The 15207-nt window shown below is 40.9% G+C and overlaps 2 protein-coding genes across 15 annotated transcripts in view; one reads left to right on the top strand and one right to left on the bottom strand.

The window, feature by feature from the left end:
* Positions 1 to 493: 493 nt before the first annotated feature.
* On the bottom strand, positions 494 to 4551 carry cenpl (centromere protein L). The gene is made up of 5 exons (XM_084346683.1): positions 4466 to 4551; positions 3450 to 3624; positions 3094 to 3348; positions 1551 to 2141; positions 494 to 1465 (listed from the first exon to the last, which is right to left on the bottom strand). Exons 1-5 carry the CDS (start codon positions 4483 to 4485, stop codon positions 1391 to 1393), a joined length of 1116 nt encoding a protein of 371 aa, XP_084202809.1. The 5' UTR covers positions 4486 to 4551; the 3' UTR covers positions 494 to 1390.
* Positions 4552 to 7408: 2857 nt separating this feature from the next.
* LOC311253596 (peripheral plasma membrane protein CASK-like) overlaps positions 7409 to 15207 on the top strand; it is a 47621-nt gene continuing 39822 nt past the window's right edge. For 3 of the 14 annotated variants that reach the window (XM_084347682.1, XM_084347673.1, XM_084347678.1), the window contains exon 1: positions 7442 to 8507. In XM_084347682.1, the coding sequence (XP_084203808.1) occupies positions 8443 to 8507 (65 nt within the window). In that variant the 5' untranslated portion in view covers positions 7442 to 8442. Of the gene's footprint in view, positions 8508 to 15207 lie in introns of all 14 variants that reach the window. The other 11 variants (XM_084347675.1, XM_084347680.1, XM_084347683.1 and 8 more) reach the window with 9 other exon arrangements.

The following is a 15207-nucleotide window of genomic DNA, read 5'->3' as shown; positions in this document are numbered from 1 at the left end:
CCAAAACTACATAGTGCACCTTTAAACTAAGTATCTTTTCATTTCAAAATGTTGGTGAGACAAAACAGGCAATTCGAAGATATGATTTTGGAACTGACTGGCATTTTTTGGAGATTTCATTGACCTAGGTGTTCATTGATAATGTGTTGTATGTTACTTTCACCAAATATTAAACCTATGATATATATATATATTTTATAAATAATCATCAGTAATGTGGATATAAAACCAGAAGACTTTTATCACAACATGACATCCAAAATCTGAGATGATATATAGTCTTTATGTTGCCTAGTTCTAGCTCTAAATGAATAGAAACCCACAGTACAGGGCAGCTAGTGGAAGTTTCTTAATATCTGGCAAGTTAACAATTGGAATAAATGCACAACAAATAATAACAGATAAAACAAAACCATAGCTGCTTGGAAAAGATTCATTGTTCCAAGTGTGTAGAATTTGGGATCAGACACCAGTCAAAGTATTCACCACCACACTGCATCCTATAATGCTTTTATTTACAACTATGAATGACAAAAATACATTAAACCCTGGACAAGAATATATACAGGAGAGTATTTACAAAAGAGCAAAAGCAGAGAACCTGGTAAACAAGAAACACTGGAACGTTTTCCTCAATAGTCACTCATAATTATAGCTGCAACATTTCCTGGGTTCAGATGTTGGAGGATAGAGAATAGATTTCCTGATGTTAACTATTGGGCTTTTATTAAAGGTGCAATATGAATACATTTTAGTTAAAAATTAACTAAAAGTACCAACAAAAAAAAGAAAGAAAGAAGAAACATCATCAGCTGCGTACTGTGTGTGTTGCAGGGATATCTTCTAAAGTTAGCATGCTAACCAGCTAGCCCTGGCTTGCCCTGCCCTGTCTCTGTCCAACAACACCAAGATGGTTTTCTAAACAGGCTTTGCTCCTGGTTACCTGGGGGTCACCCCGCTGTAACTCCCACTCAGGCTTCCAGATGTGGGCGCAGACAGATGCCAGACCTCCCTCAAGCATGTTGCCATGCCATCGTCCCGACAGCCCATGACCTAGCCCAAATATTTTGCTGTCTATGGGTTGTCTGACCAGAACAAAGCTAGCTGGTTAGCATTCAGTAGATATCTCTGCAACGCAGTAAATATAGGTCGATGACATAAAGTTAATAGTTTTGTTAATTTAATTACATATCGCACCTCTAAAGAGAATATTGTACAAAAAATAACTTACAATTTCATGTTTTTTACAGAGTTTAATAAAAAGACTTATTTATAAAAAGAAAATTTAAAAAAAGCTGCATGTCCAATTTTTCCAGGTCCGTCTTTTTTTCTTTCTCCAAATGTGGCTATTGCAATTACCTGTTGCGCTAAAAAGTCTTTATTCTGTCACTCAGAGGGGCATTTTGAGGAGGGCACATTCTGTCAGTAGCGTAAAGGTGGTGATCATGTATCTGCTGTTGGAGATCTGAAACAAAGAGAAACATTAGTACAACTGTATTTTGCAGGGTGTGTGTGTAATGAAAGACTCAGCTGTTTGTGCCAGACACTACCTTGATTTTCCCGCTGTACTTGGCTGAGCCCAGTGCTGTGGTGACCTGTTTCAGGCTTCCAGCTGACAGATCCAGCCTGAAATGTCTGTAGAAGTGGCCCTTCAGCCCCTGCATGAACTCCATCACCTCCTCAATGTCAATACTGTTCTCCTCCTCCACCTCCTCCACCTCCTCCCCTCCTTTACTCTCCTCCCGTGGATCCTTCCTCACACTCCTCCACAGCTCCCATGCATCCCGGGGGTCAACTGTATATGTGACTTGCAGCGGTGGCACCACTGGGAGGGTCCAAATCATTTTGAGGTGCTGGATGCTGGACTCGGTGTGGCAATTAGTCCATAAAGCTGCCAGCCACTGCAGGCTTGTGTGGTTGATCTCCAGGGGGCCGAAGCAGCAGTCGAAGGTCTGCTGGAACCAGGATTTGACCACGGTGCTGAGACCCTCGGCCCCACTGCTGCAGAAGAGTGGCAGGCAGGTGAAGTCCTCTGGGAGCGAGCGCAGGTAGTCAGGGTTGCCGTTGATGCAGGTCAGCCAGCCGCTCCAGACCGGCCTCTGAGGCTCATCCTTCCTGGCAAACAAAGGCTTTGAATGGATCTGTGGTGGGAAATGGAAACAGAGAAAGTCTCACTCAGAGAACACGGCATACTAAAGACACAAACACAAAAATAAGTACATTTTCTTTTTAATATGAAGAGTGGAAGATTTAATCCACATCCCTGTCCTTTTCACTTATTTTTGACGTCATCAATATATAACATTCAACCCACAATTAAACCAGTTCCTTCACATTTTCCAGTGCATCTAACTCTCTTTTCACTAATAGAAAACTTGCATTTACCCGTTAGTAGTGTTGTAGATATTGAAATATCGATAAATATCGATTCTGAATGTTGGAAACTGTTTCAATAGTAATTTTAATAACAATACTGATACCAGCTGTACTTTCTCGGCCTCTCTTGCTTCCGACAGAGAGTCAACTCACACACCACTGTAGTGTCCACAAAGACCCACCTCCTCCCACTCTTCTGACTATGGTGAGACATAACTTAACTTGAATGCTGTTGTGCTCAACACACAGTACACTAACCTTGCTACATTTATCTTTTCTCAAAAATTGTAATAACATTTCCATGGGGTCTGTGTGACCTTGCTTATTCATTGCATCCCTGGCAACGATGATGAATGCAGCCTGCTTCCTTGAAAAGAAACAAGCTTAATATTTGGTTATCTGTGGTGCTATCTTTATATGCAATACAAAGAGCAGGCAGAGCTGTTTTGCGGGCATCTAAACTAATTTAGTTACCAATAATTATACCAATGTGAATCTTACCCTAAGCAAATATTAAAAATTAGACTGTTCACTTTGCAGTCTATGCATCATGTTTTGTGTCTCATTTTTATCTAGTGAATGATGTAGAATATACTGCCACTGAACATTTTTGTGAATGAGTTTGTGCGCTTACAAATCCAACTGTTCATCACATGTCCGAACGGACACCAGTAGCCTGGAAAGCTTCCCTCTGCCTCTACAGTATTCTCTGCTTACCTGTATGAGGACTGTCTCGGCATCGTCGTCCGCCTCGACCATCCCTTGCACCACAGAGATGGACGCTCTGAAGCTGCTCTGCCCTCCCTCCACCTCCACGGCCAAACCTTGCTGCTTCTCTGCAGCAATGAACGCGGAGAGCTGCCTGGAGTAGCTCTTCAACTGAGTGTGTCTGAACTGGTAGAGGGGTGTAACGTACGACAGCTGCCACTCTGTCTTCATTAGTAAGGCCAGCTGCTGTGGATTCACCTTCTCCTTTGACAAGAAGAGGATAATGATGTTAGGATTCATTGTATGTGATTTTTGAATAAAAACTGATGAAAAAACAAGGTGTACAATGGCCTGGGTAGACTCACAGTGACATTGTGTGACTTTGGAGCCCTTCTGCTGGCGGTGAGCCTCCGTGCTGTGAACCCTGGGGTAAAGCAGAGTCGTGAGGCAGCACCTACGCAGCTGCGATATGACTGACGATAGCTCTTACTTTTGCTCCTCCTCTCAGCTACAACACTGTTTGTAGGAGTCCTTGTGGCACTGGAAATAATACACAGATCATCACATCATTGTTCCAGATAGTAATAGTCATTGCAATGCACTTCATAGGACCAAAATCTAGTACAAATAACTGAGATTGTGTTGAAAGTGACCATATTCCCTTAATTTACATGATGAAATTACAAACTGTTACAGCCCCTTATCAATCCATTCATAAAGATAGATTTTGGGGTGGAATATTATACATAAAGACCAGTTGGTCCCACTTGAATGACTGTTTTTTAAGACAAAAGCAGCAGCAGCAACACATACACACATACCAAAGCTCTGCTAAGGCCACTCCTTTTGTTATGGTCCCTTCGCAATAACATTGACAACACTGTCCTGGGACTGTACGTGCACTTCTCACATGTTTAGAGGCAACACAACGTGAAACCTAAAACGAAACATTAGCTAAAGCCTCACTTTGTCAGGAGAACTGAGCTTCAGTACGCATTCATTTCCATTTAGTTTACTTTGGGCGAAGCTCAGTGTCAGAATAAGAGGACAAAACAATTATAAATGTGAAATTTTGATGTAACACAATGCTCCCCTGAGTATAGGATATATGCCGAATAGAAAGGTAGAGGCCGACGATTCGTAAAATGTCTTGTATGTCATAGTAATAGGTTCGTACATGTCATGAAAAGCAAGGCAACATTAAACCACCAGATTATTGAATGTTATTTTGCGTGACCGTCGCCTGATACGGACGAGAACGGCAAGTATCCGGGCTAGAGGAGCCGTAAAGCAATGCTGACGAAAATGCGCAATTTCTGTTGTAGCGAAGACAAATATATTGAAGAAAGTTGCCTTTTGTACGAAATAAATAGAGTTTAACCTGCTTTGATGTCGCTCCATGTCTGGCGTACCGACCCAAGCATAAGGAAACCGGAAACAAATTTGAACGTCGCGCTTTCCCAGGAGTCTGCGCGGTAGAGTCAGCCAATCACATCGAGCCAAACAGGAAGTTGGCTTTTCATTTATCGTTTTAACAATTTTTTATTGATTATTTAAATAAATACAGGGAAAATGGGAGAGGCAAAGGGAAGGAATAAGCACACAGTAAAATAAATAAATAAATATTATTATTATTATTGTTATTATTATCATTATTATTATTATTATTATTATTGTTATAACATTCATAAAAGCATCAAGACATCACAAGTTTTAACATTAATACATAAAATTATAATTGTTCTGCTGAATTTCATGCATCATCAACTTTGTACAATAGGCCTATTGTGAAACTTATCAACCTTATGCAGTCATTGAATGGAAGTTTAACATTGTTTTACTGATGTCAAGAAAAAGAAGAAAATAAAGATTGGCGTTTACATTATATTAGAAAATGAAGAGAATGTTGAATTGTTGGATAAGAAAGCCATCAGCGTTACACTCTGGAAGACACTGTGAGGATGTTTCCCCTCTTGGTATGTTGGATGTTGCTGCCCAGGGAGGCGCCAACCTCAACACGCACTGCAACCTGAGTAGCAGCCAGTCCTTTCTTTTGCTTCTTCTTGGCTGCAATTCTGCTGCAGTTGAGCAGATTAAATGTCTCATTTTTTTCCTTTCACCACTCCCCTACCTTTTTCTCTGTGTCTTCTTGGGGCGATGCCAGTTGTGACTTACTTCAGATTAATTCTCAGGAAAACAGAGAATGAGTGAATTTATAGTATAGTGTTATATAGAAGATTAACTGTTGATAAAGCTTTACCAGTCTGGAAATACATTAAGTATTTAATGGCAGAACAGCAAAGACTAAAGTTTTACCATTAGGTCTGATTACAAATAGCTTCAGAGGGGATGGAAAGAGGAATTAAATGAGTGAAGGGAAAATTGGAGGACGTATATATTCACATTACTTAAATGTGCAGAGGTACAGGAGTATGCATATGCGTATGTGTACTTGCATTACTCTCATTATGTGAACTCAGCAATCAGGTGGGTTGAGGTTGTGGTTAAGGTTAGCTAAGTCTGTGGGGAGTTGATGTGAGTCAATGCAATGTCCTCCGAAGTGACAAAAGCAAGTGTGTGTGTTTGTATCAGTGCAGCGAATGTTTCGCTCGCTGCCAGATTCACAAGCAACCTCCAAAACCGTTCCCCTCCCTGTTACCATGGAAACTGTGCTTTTTCATTTTTTTCTCCCATGTATGCTGCCTCCCATTTCTTTCTATTCATCTCGTCTTTCTCTCCTTTTTAGCATATATTTCCCTCCATATTTACTGTTTCTAGTCTTTCATTCACTCTTGCCCTGTGAACCCATGTGTATACGCCTGTGCATATGCATTTATATGTTGCAAGTATCTGTGTATTGAATCGAGGACTGTTCAATAGCACGTACACTGCCATACATACAGTATGATGACCACATCAACAGCCAATCGGATTATCGGTAGCTGCTGGTGGGCTTCAACCAATGGTGGAGGCTTGCAGATGATGTGTGAGCAGAAGGGATGCAGCGCCATGGAAACTGCAGAGGGTGCCATAGGAGGACAGCGCTCTCTAGTGGAGCCAGATGTCTTTGTTTATCCCTGTCTGCATGGATGAGTTCACCTTTCTGCTTGAGGGAACTTGTATTGCCTTGTGGTTTTACTAGTCTCCTAGCACAAACTTTTTATTCTTTTTTTTTTTTTTTTAATCTCTGATGGCCACTGGAGAAAGGTCTGGCTGATTTATCCTAAATATTCAATGCTGTTTTGTTGAAATTGGTAGTTTGCTTTGACCCAGGACAGTCACTTAGCAGGGTTTTTATTAGATCACAACCTTAAAAGCTTAAATGTAACCGTGCCATCATCACAATTGTTGTTGTTGTTTTTTGTAAAATATATTTTAAAGTGTAATTTTGTACATAATGGAACAGTTGAATTGCCCTAGTAAACATGCAAATAGTTTTGGCCACTTTATGAAAATAATAATAAATTATTATTGTAAATATGGTGAGTCCTGTGGTAGTATTGCTTACAGAGAACATATCTAGACAGATTTTAGATTATTACGTGCATAATTCAAGACACAGACGTCGAACGTTGATCAACTTAGACCATTTTTCTATTACAAAGGGATATTATTCCTTCTTGTATCCTCTCAGTTCAAACTTTGACCTCTATCAGTTTTTCTCATTAAAATGCAGTGGACTTTATCTGAGGATGCTCAAAATGGAGCAGCGAGACGTGTAGGCTTCCTTCCATCACCTCCAGGGGGCGTCACTCACATATGTCAGGCCTTGCCTCCTTCCCACACCTGAGAAAAATTCCACCTGCGTCCCTGCATCTGCCACCTGCACCAGAGGAACCCCTGCACCTGCAGAACGATTACATGAAAGCAAATCAACTTAATCCTGACATTAATACACACTAATCTCCTCTAACACGGTTCTCCAGGGCCTTCGGCCAAAAATGTTAGCCATTTGATAAAAGAAAAGGCTTCAGATTTGCTGGATAATCATGCAAATCCCGGTGGGTAGAGTTGAAGATCATAACACCATAATCACCTGTGTCACTAATATCCCATCGTCAAATTTATACAGACACTAAGCTGTCCCTCATTTTGCTGAGGAACCTCCCTAAGGACCCATGGGAATTTGGGAATCACTGGAAATTGCAGTCTCCCCTTTTATAATCTAGGTGAGAAAATACATCAGTTTAATCGGACTGCTGACAGTCAGTATGTGGGAAATACGTTATTACTGTCAGAGGAGACCATTTACAGGGGGATAAACTGCATATTAAAAGGATGGGGATAAGAAGGGGAAAGGGTGACGTAAGATGATGGGGTTTTGATGGTCGACGCTTGCGCGGGATCCACTGGATGCAACCGTTGGAGGAGATTAGGAAACTGCACCTAAATCGGACCGCCACCGCACGCCATCTTGGCTCGAGCGACTCGGATAAATATACAAATCTGGGCCCAATCTCCCGGGCCATTTCGGCTCCGTTCGGACCAGTTTCCTGGACGATAGAGGGAGGAGCCTGGCATTTCTGGAAGTCGGAGGAGCAGCCAGTCAAAGCCAGCCAGCATCTAAGCCAGCGTAGGAACTGGAGCAACGGTGGACGGAGGGTCGGCTGTGTTGGAAATACGATATTATTTCAAATATTCACAAGCGCAGACGGTGTATGCAGCAGAGTAGTCGTCGACATGCACGCGAAGGTCTTCCATTCGGGCTCGGGAAGCTGAAGCATATCGCAGCCCGGTCACATTACGTTTTCGCTGGGATAAGCCATCTGTGATACACTGGGTGTGCACAGCGCAATAACGGCGCGAGCCAACCGGTTATTCCATCGACAGCTAGCTCACATTAACCCAGCTAGCCAACCATTTTCGAGAGTCCCGTTAGCTTGCGGCGAAGGGAGCATCTTGGTCGGTGAGGGAAGCGTCCGTGGATGCTGCTGAGGGGGAGTCCTGTGTCTGGCAGTACCCAACAGTAAGATTCAAACCCGAGGTATGCAAGGAGGGGTGTTTTTCTGCAAACGAGCGAGGAAATCTCCACGCCCTGGGGTCTGGTCTGTGGTTACTATTTAGCTAGCTCGCTGGCTAGCCAGCCTACCGGGAGACTAGCTCAAGTGAAGGTGGGGCCGCGGAGTGACAGCCTTGGACGCCAGCTAATGTGGCTAGCCGGCTAACTTGGACTCTTTGAGTGGCCACTGTTTTTTTTTTTTTTTTTTACTGTCACTGACATCGGGGGGGTTGAAATCACCAGCAGTGTGCAGTCTCGCACAATCATAACCAGATTGGGCGAAAAGATACGTTATCATTGATTCCTCCAAAAACCCGTGTGGGTGGGATATCTCGAGGAGAGCATCCTCGTTTACCTGAATGACCATGGCGGACGACGACGTGCTGTTCGAGGATGTCTACGAGCTATGCGAGGTGATCGGGAAGTAAGTAACCACTTCTCTTGTCTGCGACTATTTTGTGTATTTTCCAGTGACGTTATCCTCTCCCTCTGCCACTGCCTCTCTCAGAGGCACCCTCAGTTTGACTGGGCACTTATTCTTATGTTAAGGCTTGTCAAGGGTAAAGTTCACTGGGTGGGTGGGTGAGGTGAGGACGCTCCTCGGAGTGCATTGCCATTTAACTTTTACATGGGGTTTAATAACAAGCACATCATTTCTTTATATGCAGAGCTTCTTCACAGGAGCCATTTTGACGTGAAACAGGTAAACACAGGTGTTACTAATGTCATTAATGGAGATTCTGATGTAACTACAGAGCCTTAATTAATGTTATGAGTAACACCTGTGTTAACCTACTATTTCATGTCAAAATGGCTGCTGTGAAGAAGGTCTTTGAAGACTCACACTGTACCTGACACCCTGACCACCATGCAGGACAGTGAGTGTACATGATTGAGTAGGAACATGTGTTAGACCTTAACTTCTGTGATTACAGCTGGAGGAGTACAGATCTCAGTGTCCTTCTACCTTGTTTAAATATATTGTGTGGTTGAAAAATTCCAACATTTGACCATAATCCTGCTCTAATTTCATGAATTGGTAGTTGGTGAAGAAATTAATTCTCATTCATAGCTGACAGACTGTCAGTCTGGGTTTGAAACACAGGACATATGGAAGGTTCCTCTGGCTGCACATCTCAGTGTTTGCAGACAGGATTTTCCTAATCCCCCTGTTTGAAAGAAGTCACACCCACATACAGTCAAACACTCTTTAGCTTTTGATACTACTGTGTGTTGGTTATATTAGTGCTACAATGTGTAATTCATTAGTCCTCAACTATTGAATTAATCACCAGCTGTTTTGAAAATAGGTTTGATATGTTTGAGTAATCATTTAAAAAAAAGTCTCTGGAACACTGGATTTTTTCTTTTATACCATTTTCTGACATTCTTTAGACCAAACAACTAATCGATTTATCAAGAAAATAGTCAACATGATAAATATCATGTATAAATATTATACGTCATAAATAGGACATAAACCAGGAGACTGGCAGAGGCATGTTGAAACAATGAGATGCACAAGATCAAGGTGCCATGTAGAGCGGCAAAGATTACTTGATTAATTGTCAATCACTGTTTTATTATAATAATCAGTTTAACTACTTTAAGTTAAAAAAAAAAGAATTCTTTCATCCCAGCTTCTTAAATGTGAATATTTTCTGGTTTTATTGCTTGTCTATGCCAGTAAACTGAATATTTTTGGGTTGACGTCATCGGGGGCTTTAGATAACACTGACATTTTTCCCAATTTTTGGACTTTTTATAGACTAAACAACTAATTTATTTAAAATAATTGACAGATTAATCAACAAAGAAAATACATTTTAGTTGAAGGCCTACCTCATATAAAAAAGGAAACTGGCCAAGGCACAAATAAACCATGAGATGGACCAAGGACCAAGGTACCATGAAAATTGAAAATTGTCCCAGTATACATGCTTTCCTTCTGTTTGGTCAGCGATGGCTCCTCTGTCCTACTGGAAGTGAGGCAGAAAGGCTGACAGGCCCATCTTAGTCCCGAGCAACCAGTCAGTCCCCTCCCCCTGCAAGCTTCACTCACTTGGAGGTCTGAGGCTCCATTAAGTTTGTTCTAGAGAAGAGAGACACACTCTGTCAGACCCTCAGGCCCTGTGCTTTATGCTGAGACTTCCTGATGCCTTGGTTACTAATTGATGGTGGGCCCAGGACCACTACCTTGGAGTCCCATAAACAGATACAAGGAGTTCAGAAACAGGGAAAACCATGTACGTTTGTATGGTTTAATTTGACAATACAAAATAATTGGGGTAGTAAATACAGGGAAGTGGAATTATTGTTTTTTCAACTGGACATTGTGAATGATAGATTAAAAAGTATGCTCTGCTTGACAACATTTTAATTGATTTGATATCATGTTTGATCCACCTTAGCTGTCAAATGAACAGAGTTTGCATATAAGCTGTGCATTAGATGCAAGCAGAGTTTTTTTTACATCTTTTCTTTTCATCAGATATCAACCTACATGTAGTCTGCATGTGATACCACATTTGTGGAGGTTAATACAGCCAGGCTACTTTTCTAGCCAAAATGTAGTAACCTCCACCAGTTTGGTACCAGCGAAAGCTGACAAATGCAGTATTTACAAATACTTTTTGAGTGTGCTGAATAGCTGTGCGGGGTATGGTCTAGTGTTGTCAAGAATATCTCTATACATACCAATTTTGAATATTTGAAACTGTTCCAGTAGTAATTTTTTTGGTACTGAAACACCCGTACCAGCTGTTTTTTTTCCTTTCCTCTCTGACAGCAAATTGACATGCACCACTGTAGTGCCCACATAGCACCATCTCCTCCAGAAGTAAATTAACTTTGATGGTCATGTGCTTAACTCTCAGTAAACAAGCCATGTTATATTTACCTTTTAATAAAAATCTTAAATGTAATGCCCTCAAGGTTTTTTTAAAAATTTTTTCCATTAGTAACAAATGTCAATATTTACTATATCAAAGTTATAAATGTCAGTCTTTTGACAACACTAGTATGGTCACACAGTTCCCACACGTCAGTAGAAGAGTAATGCATGAAGGAAGAATAGTCTGGAGCTAATTGTAAGCTTCATTAAAGAAGCAAAATGCCACATTTATGTCAAAAGAAAAGACCAGAAAATCCCCCTTATCCTGCCAGTTCTTTTGTGAAACCGCAGTTGATGGATCAAGTGAGTTGAGTCCTGGTGTCTTGGGATGTGTTGCAGGAAGAAGGGGAGGATCGTTTTTCCTCGGCCTCCGGGGTGGGAGGGGAAGGGAGGCAGAGGCAGAGGCAGATCAATGGAGACAAGTGGAGTTGGGAATGGGATGGCCCTGAGGCTAAGGATATAAATAATGCCAGCAGACATTGACTGCAGCACTCTGCCATCTCCCACTTAGTTTTTAACCTCATGTTTTACTGTCAGCACTACTGTAGGTAGTGGACAACACGGCAGACAGTAGAAACCTCAGGCCGTTAATTAAAAATTTCAAATGAAAATGCTTTATAGCCTCAGGAAACCACCATAAAAACCTTATTCCATGTTATCTTTTCTGGTTAGAGGATATTTGTGTGCCTACTTTGTAGCCCTAGTATGTTTTGTGACAGAAGCAAAGCTATTTTGGCACATAAGGGGATAGCACAATTTATCTGTGCACAGAATGGATTGAAGGCAGGATCATAATTTGTCCGTTTATTGGGTTAACTGGATGGCAGTACTATTTCTATGAAGAACTCCTCCAGGCTTTCATTACTTTTGTTTTTCTTGTTATTCCACCTTAAATGAAATTCAGGAAGTTTTTCTGTCTGACTTTCTGAATGAATATGAGACATATGTTAGTTCAGTAATGGCCAACCAACACAAATAATTTGTAGGCGAATTAAAAAAAAACTGGCACACTGTCCTGATCAGATACAGTCAGCAGTGTCTGATCAGGACATATTAATTGAATAACACTAGGAACGATACCAATTCCAGTAATGGAAATGTCTCTGATGCAACCTAAAATGCTGGATCAGGTATCGGTTTGTATACAAGAGTATGCGTTCATCTGATACTATGTAATTTATTAGCCCCAAACCTAAGGCTGAACCATTTGATGAAGTTAAATGTGTAATAAAACAGCATTATAATGAACCAGGGTTCCCCAGAAAAGTTATTAGGCTTGGTAGCAAGTATCTTTTCATGCAGGTCACAGTGGAGGCCTTGTGTAATTTTTGATGGAGGCCCGGTGCAGGCTTAACCAACAGATGGTTTGCTGATGAGTTTTCTATCCACTGTAACTGTAGTTCAGCAAACATCTTAATAGTTAGAACTGGGATGATACGCTTATCTTCCAGTTCGATACAATCCAAAGACTTGGATGCCGATTTGATTCAGAATCTCAATTCAAAACGAACTCTCGACTGAATGAATAGAAAAGGGGGCACTATTTTTAGTCTTCTGCTTCAGTATACTGTGTGTCAAACCATTTACTAGTGACCTAAGTCCACTGAAATACAATATGGAATATAACTGGTGGAAAATAAGAAAAATGGCCCACTGCCTTTTTATTTTAAAGTTAACTGCATGAATTAATGAATTATTTTGAAAGCAAATTTAACATTGTCTTGCCTGTTTGAGAATAATAAAACGAGGGGGAGGCAGAGTGCTATGCTGTGTTGTTATTAACGTCATGTCTCCAGCAATAGAGAACACCTTCTCTGCTGCTACGTCAGCTCCAGGGAAACGCGTCGGTGTCCAAGACGTTTAACAGGTGCAGAAACAGACTGAGCTGAGAGTTACACTCTTCATCTCAGATTTTGTTTAAGTTGTTTAAGTTGTAGTGTGTGTTGGTCAGTCGGTCTCCTTTGTTGTAAGTATTTTAAGTGACGGAGCAGAAATTGCAAAACAATAAAGTAAAAATATATTTGTAAAGGTAAGCTAAATCAAAACAAGCTTGCAACCGTTTGTGTTTTTGAAGATTGATTACAAGATAAGCCTAACGTGAGCATGCTGTAGATTGTCCAGGTGCTGCACTCTCTCACAGTTGAATTCCACCTTATTCGAACCCTCATCATCACATTATTAAACATTATTTAAAGAAATGATTTTCGTGATATTTTCAAGGCTTAGGCCCGATGGGGGGTCCAACTTAGGCCTGCGGTACACTGGAGAAACCCTGTTAAGTACTGTATTGCTGCAGAGATACTCCTGGCCTTCAAATCTTGTTCTCTAGATGTGAGATAACATGTTTGCTTGCTACAGACCCCAACAAATGTCACATTATCATGATAGTCATAGTTTTTTCAGTGAAAATGAAAACTGTGATGCACAGATCATCATTCCAACTAATTGTGAATCATATTGAATTGCAATATCTGCAATAATCTCAATATGATTTAATTACTTACCATGTTGTGGAGACCCTGGCCATCATGCCTTGTACACCTTTATTTTTTTTTCAGCAGAAGTAGCCAGTATCCATAAATGACAAGCAACTTGTGTAACACATGCCAGCAAATTTACAGTTGGCCTTTGCGTTTCCATTGGGTGACAGGAAACCTGCCCCAGCCATTTTAACGCACTGGTATCTAATTAGTATCAACTGATAAACAAGTTCAGGTATCGGAATCAGGAGGGAAAAAATGCCATCGGAACAACTCTCTAAAAATACTATAGTTATGAGTGGGTGAAATTAGCTAATCCCTACTATGTTTATTGTGATTAGTTTGTCATTTAGCTCCTGCCTTGCAGTGTCGGAGTTGTCATTGTGATTGCATTATTGGATGAACTTGGTGCTGTTGTATACTCGCTTGTCTCTGGCTAACCTTTGACCTCAGCTCCTTTCAAACTTCTACATAAACCCTATTATCCAGTCCGTCCCCCCTTCAGACTTCTATTGTTGCTTGGAGAAGTCGTCTATTATTGTCCCTGATCGGCTTGTGTCGGAGAGTAGCAGCCGGGCTGGGTGGGATTGAGAGCACTGGGGACGCCATCACTGTCCAGTAATAATCTCTTCTAAAGTGGGATTGTAAGGAGAGCCATGTTTAGTGTGATTTCTACTGAAAGACGGTTAGTAATTTCATTTTGAGATTTTTTTGCGTGAATTTATGGGATTTCATCTTATTATTCACCTTTTCTAGTGTCTTCTTTTTCAAGATGTAACCAGTCTCTGTGATTGCAAAGAACTATAGAGTTTAGACGTATAGTACCAAGATAGGCTCATTGTCTACCGGGATTCTCTACTTTCACTGCTGCCTTGTTCCTCTCATTATTTTTGCTGGAAAGATGTGCTTTTGCATTGCTGGCATCACTGAGAGCTTAGTAAGTTTCAGAACTGAGAGCCAAATAACAAAAAGTCAAAAATATTTTAACCTTAGCAAGTCAGACCCCTGATTCAGCAGGGCGTATAGTTGCATGGCAACAGCAAGAGCTGCATATGTCTACTTAGCATTGCTATAAAGATGCACACTGATGCGCATGTATGTAATAGTTTATTCAACTCCCCTGTGGTTATACAAGCCTTATCTCAATAGAGGAAGATCAGATAGGTCAGGTGTCAATTTAACTTCTGACGGGATTAACTGTGGTGAAAGATGACACGAGCTATTGAACAGGCGTGGGCTATGCAGGCCCTGTTCATTATGTGCTCATTGTTTGTAGTTTACATAGTAAATATGTGATGATGATGATTTGATGTGAACATGTTGCACTAACAGAGGCCTGTTTTTGAGATTTCGACTCTAGTTGAAGTGTTGGCGAAGCGCTGAAGCAATTTAAATCCATTTCTGTCTGTAATGATTCTGTTTGAATAGGACTTAGGTTGTTGAGAATCACTGTTGCAGTCACAGTGCTCTTTATTTCAGCCCTGGGGTGCTCATTAGAGCCAAGAATATTGGGATGTGCGACTCACTCTAAACCAATGAAGTGATCAGTCCTCTGGCTTATTCTGGGCTGGATAATTAAATTGCTTGGACATTAAAATCTGCAATGCATTTAAATCTCAACTTTTCATTGAGTGTTTTATAATTTTAGTGGTTAATGAAAGTTTTTGTCACAAAACCTTTAGTATACAAATCTTACATCAAGTGCTTTGCTGCAGGAAAGTAATTTTTTATTAGTTTTAGCTTTGCCTTAT

This window comes from Pagrus pagrus (assembly GCF_965226575.1).
Source record: "Pagrus pagrus genome assembly, chromosome: 24".
In the NCBI taxonomy this organism is placed as follows: domain Eukaryota; kingdom Metazoa; phylum Chordata; class Actinopteri; order Spariformes; family Sparidae; genus Pagrus; species Pagrus pagrus.
Note: the sequence above shows the minus strand (reverse complement) of the source record. Positions and strands in the feature narration are given on the sequence as shown.

Coding starts and splice junctions, on each gene's coding strand:
- cenpl (XM_084346683.1), bottom strand. CDS start 4,485: ATGGAGCGACATCAAAGCAG. Junction 3,349..3,449: donor CAAAGTCACACAATGTCACT/GTGAGTCTACCC, acceptor TTCTTGTCAAAG/GAGAAGGTGAATCCACAGCA. Junction 1,466..1,550: donor AGTACAGCGGGAAAATCAAG/GTAGTGTCTGGC, acceptor TCTTTGTTTCAG/ATCTCCAACAGCAGATACAT.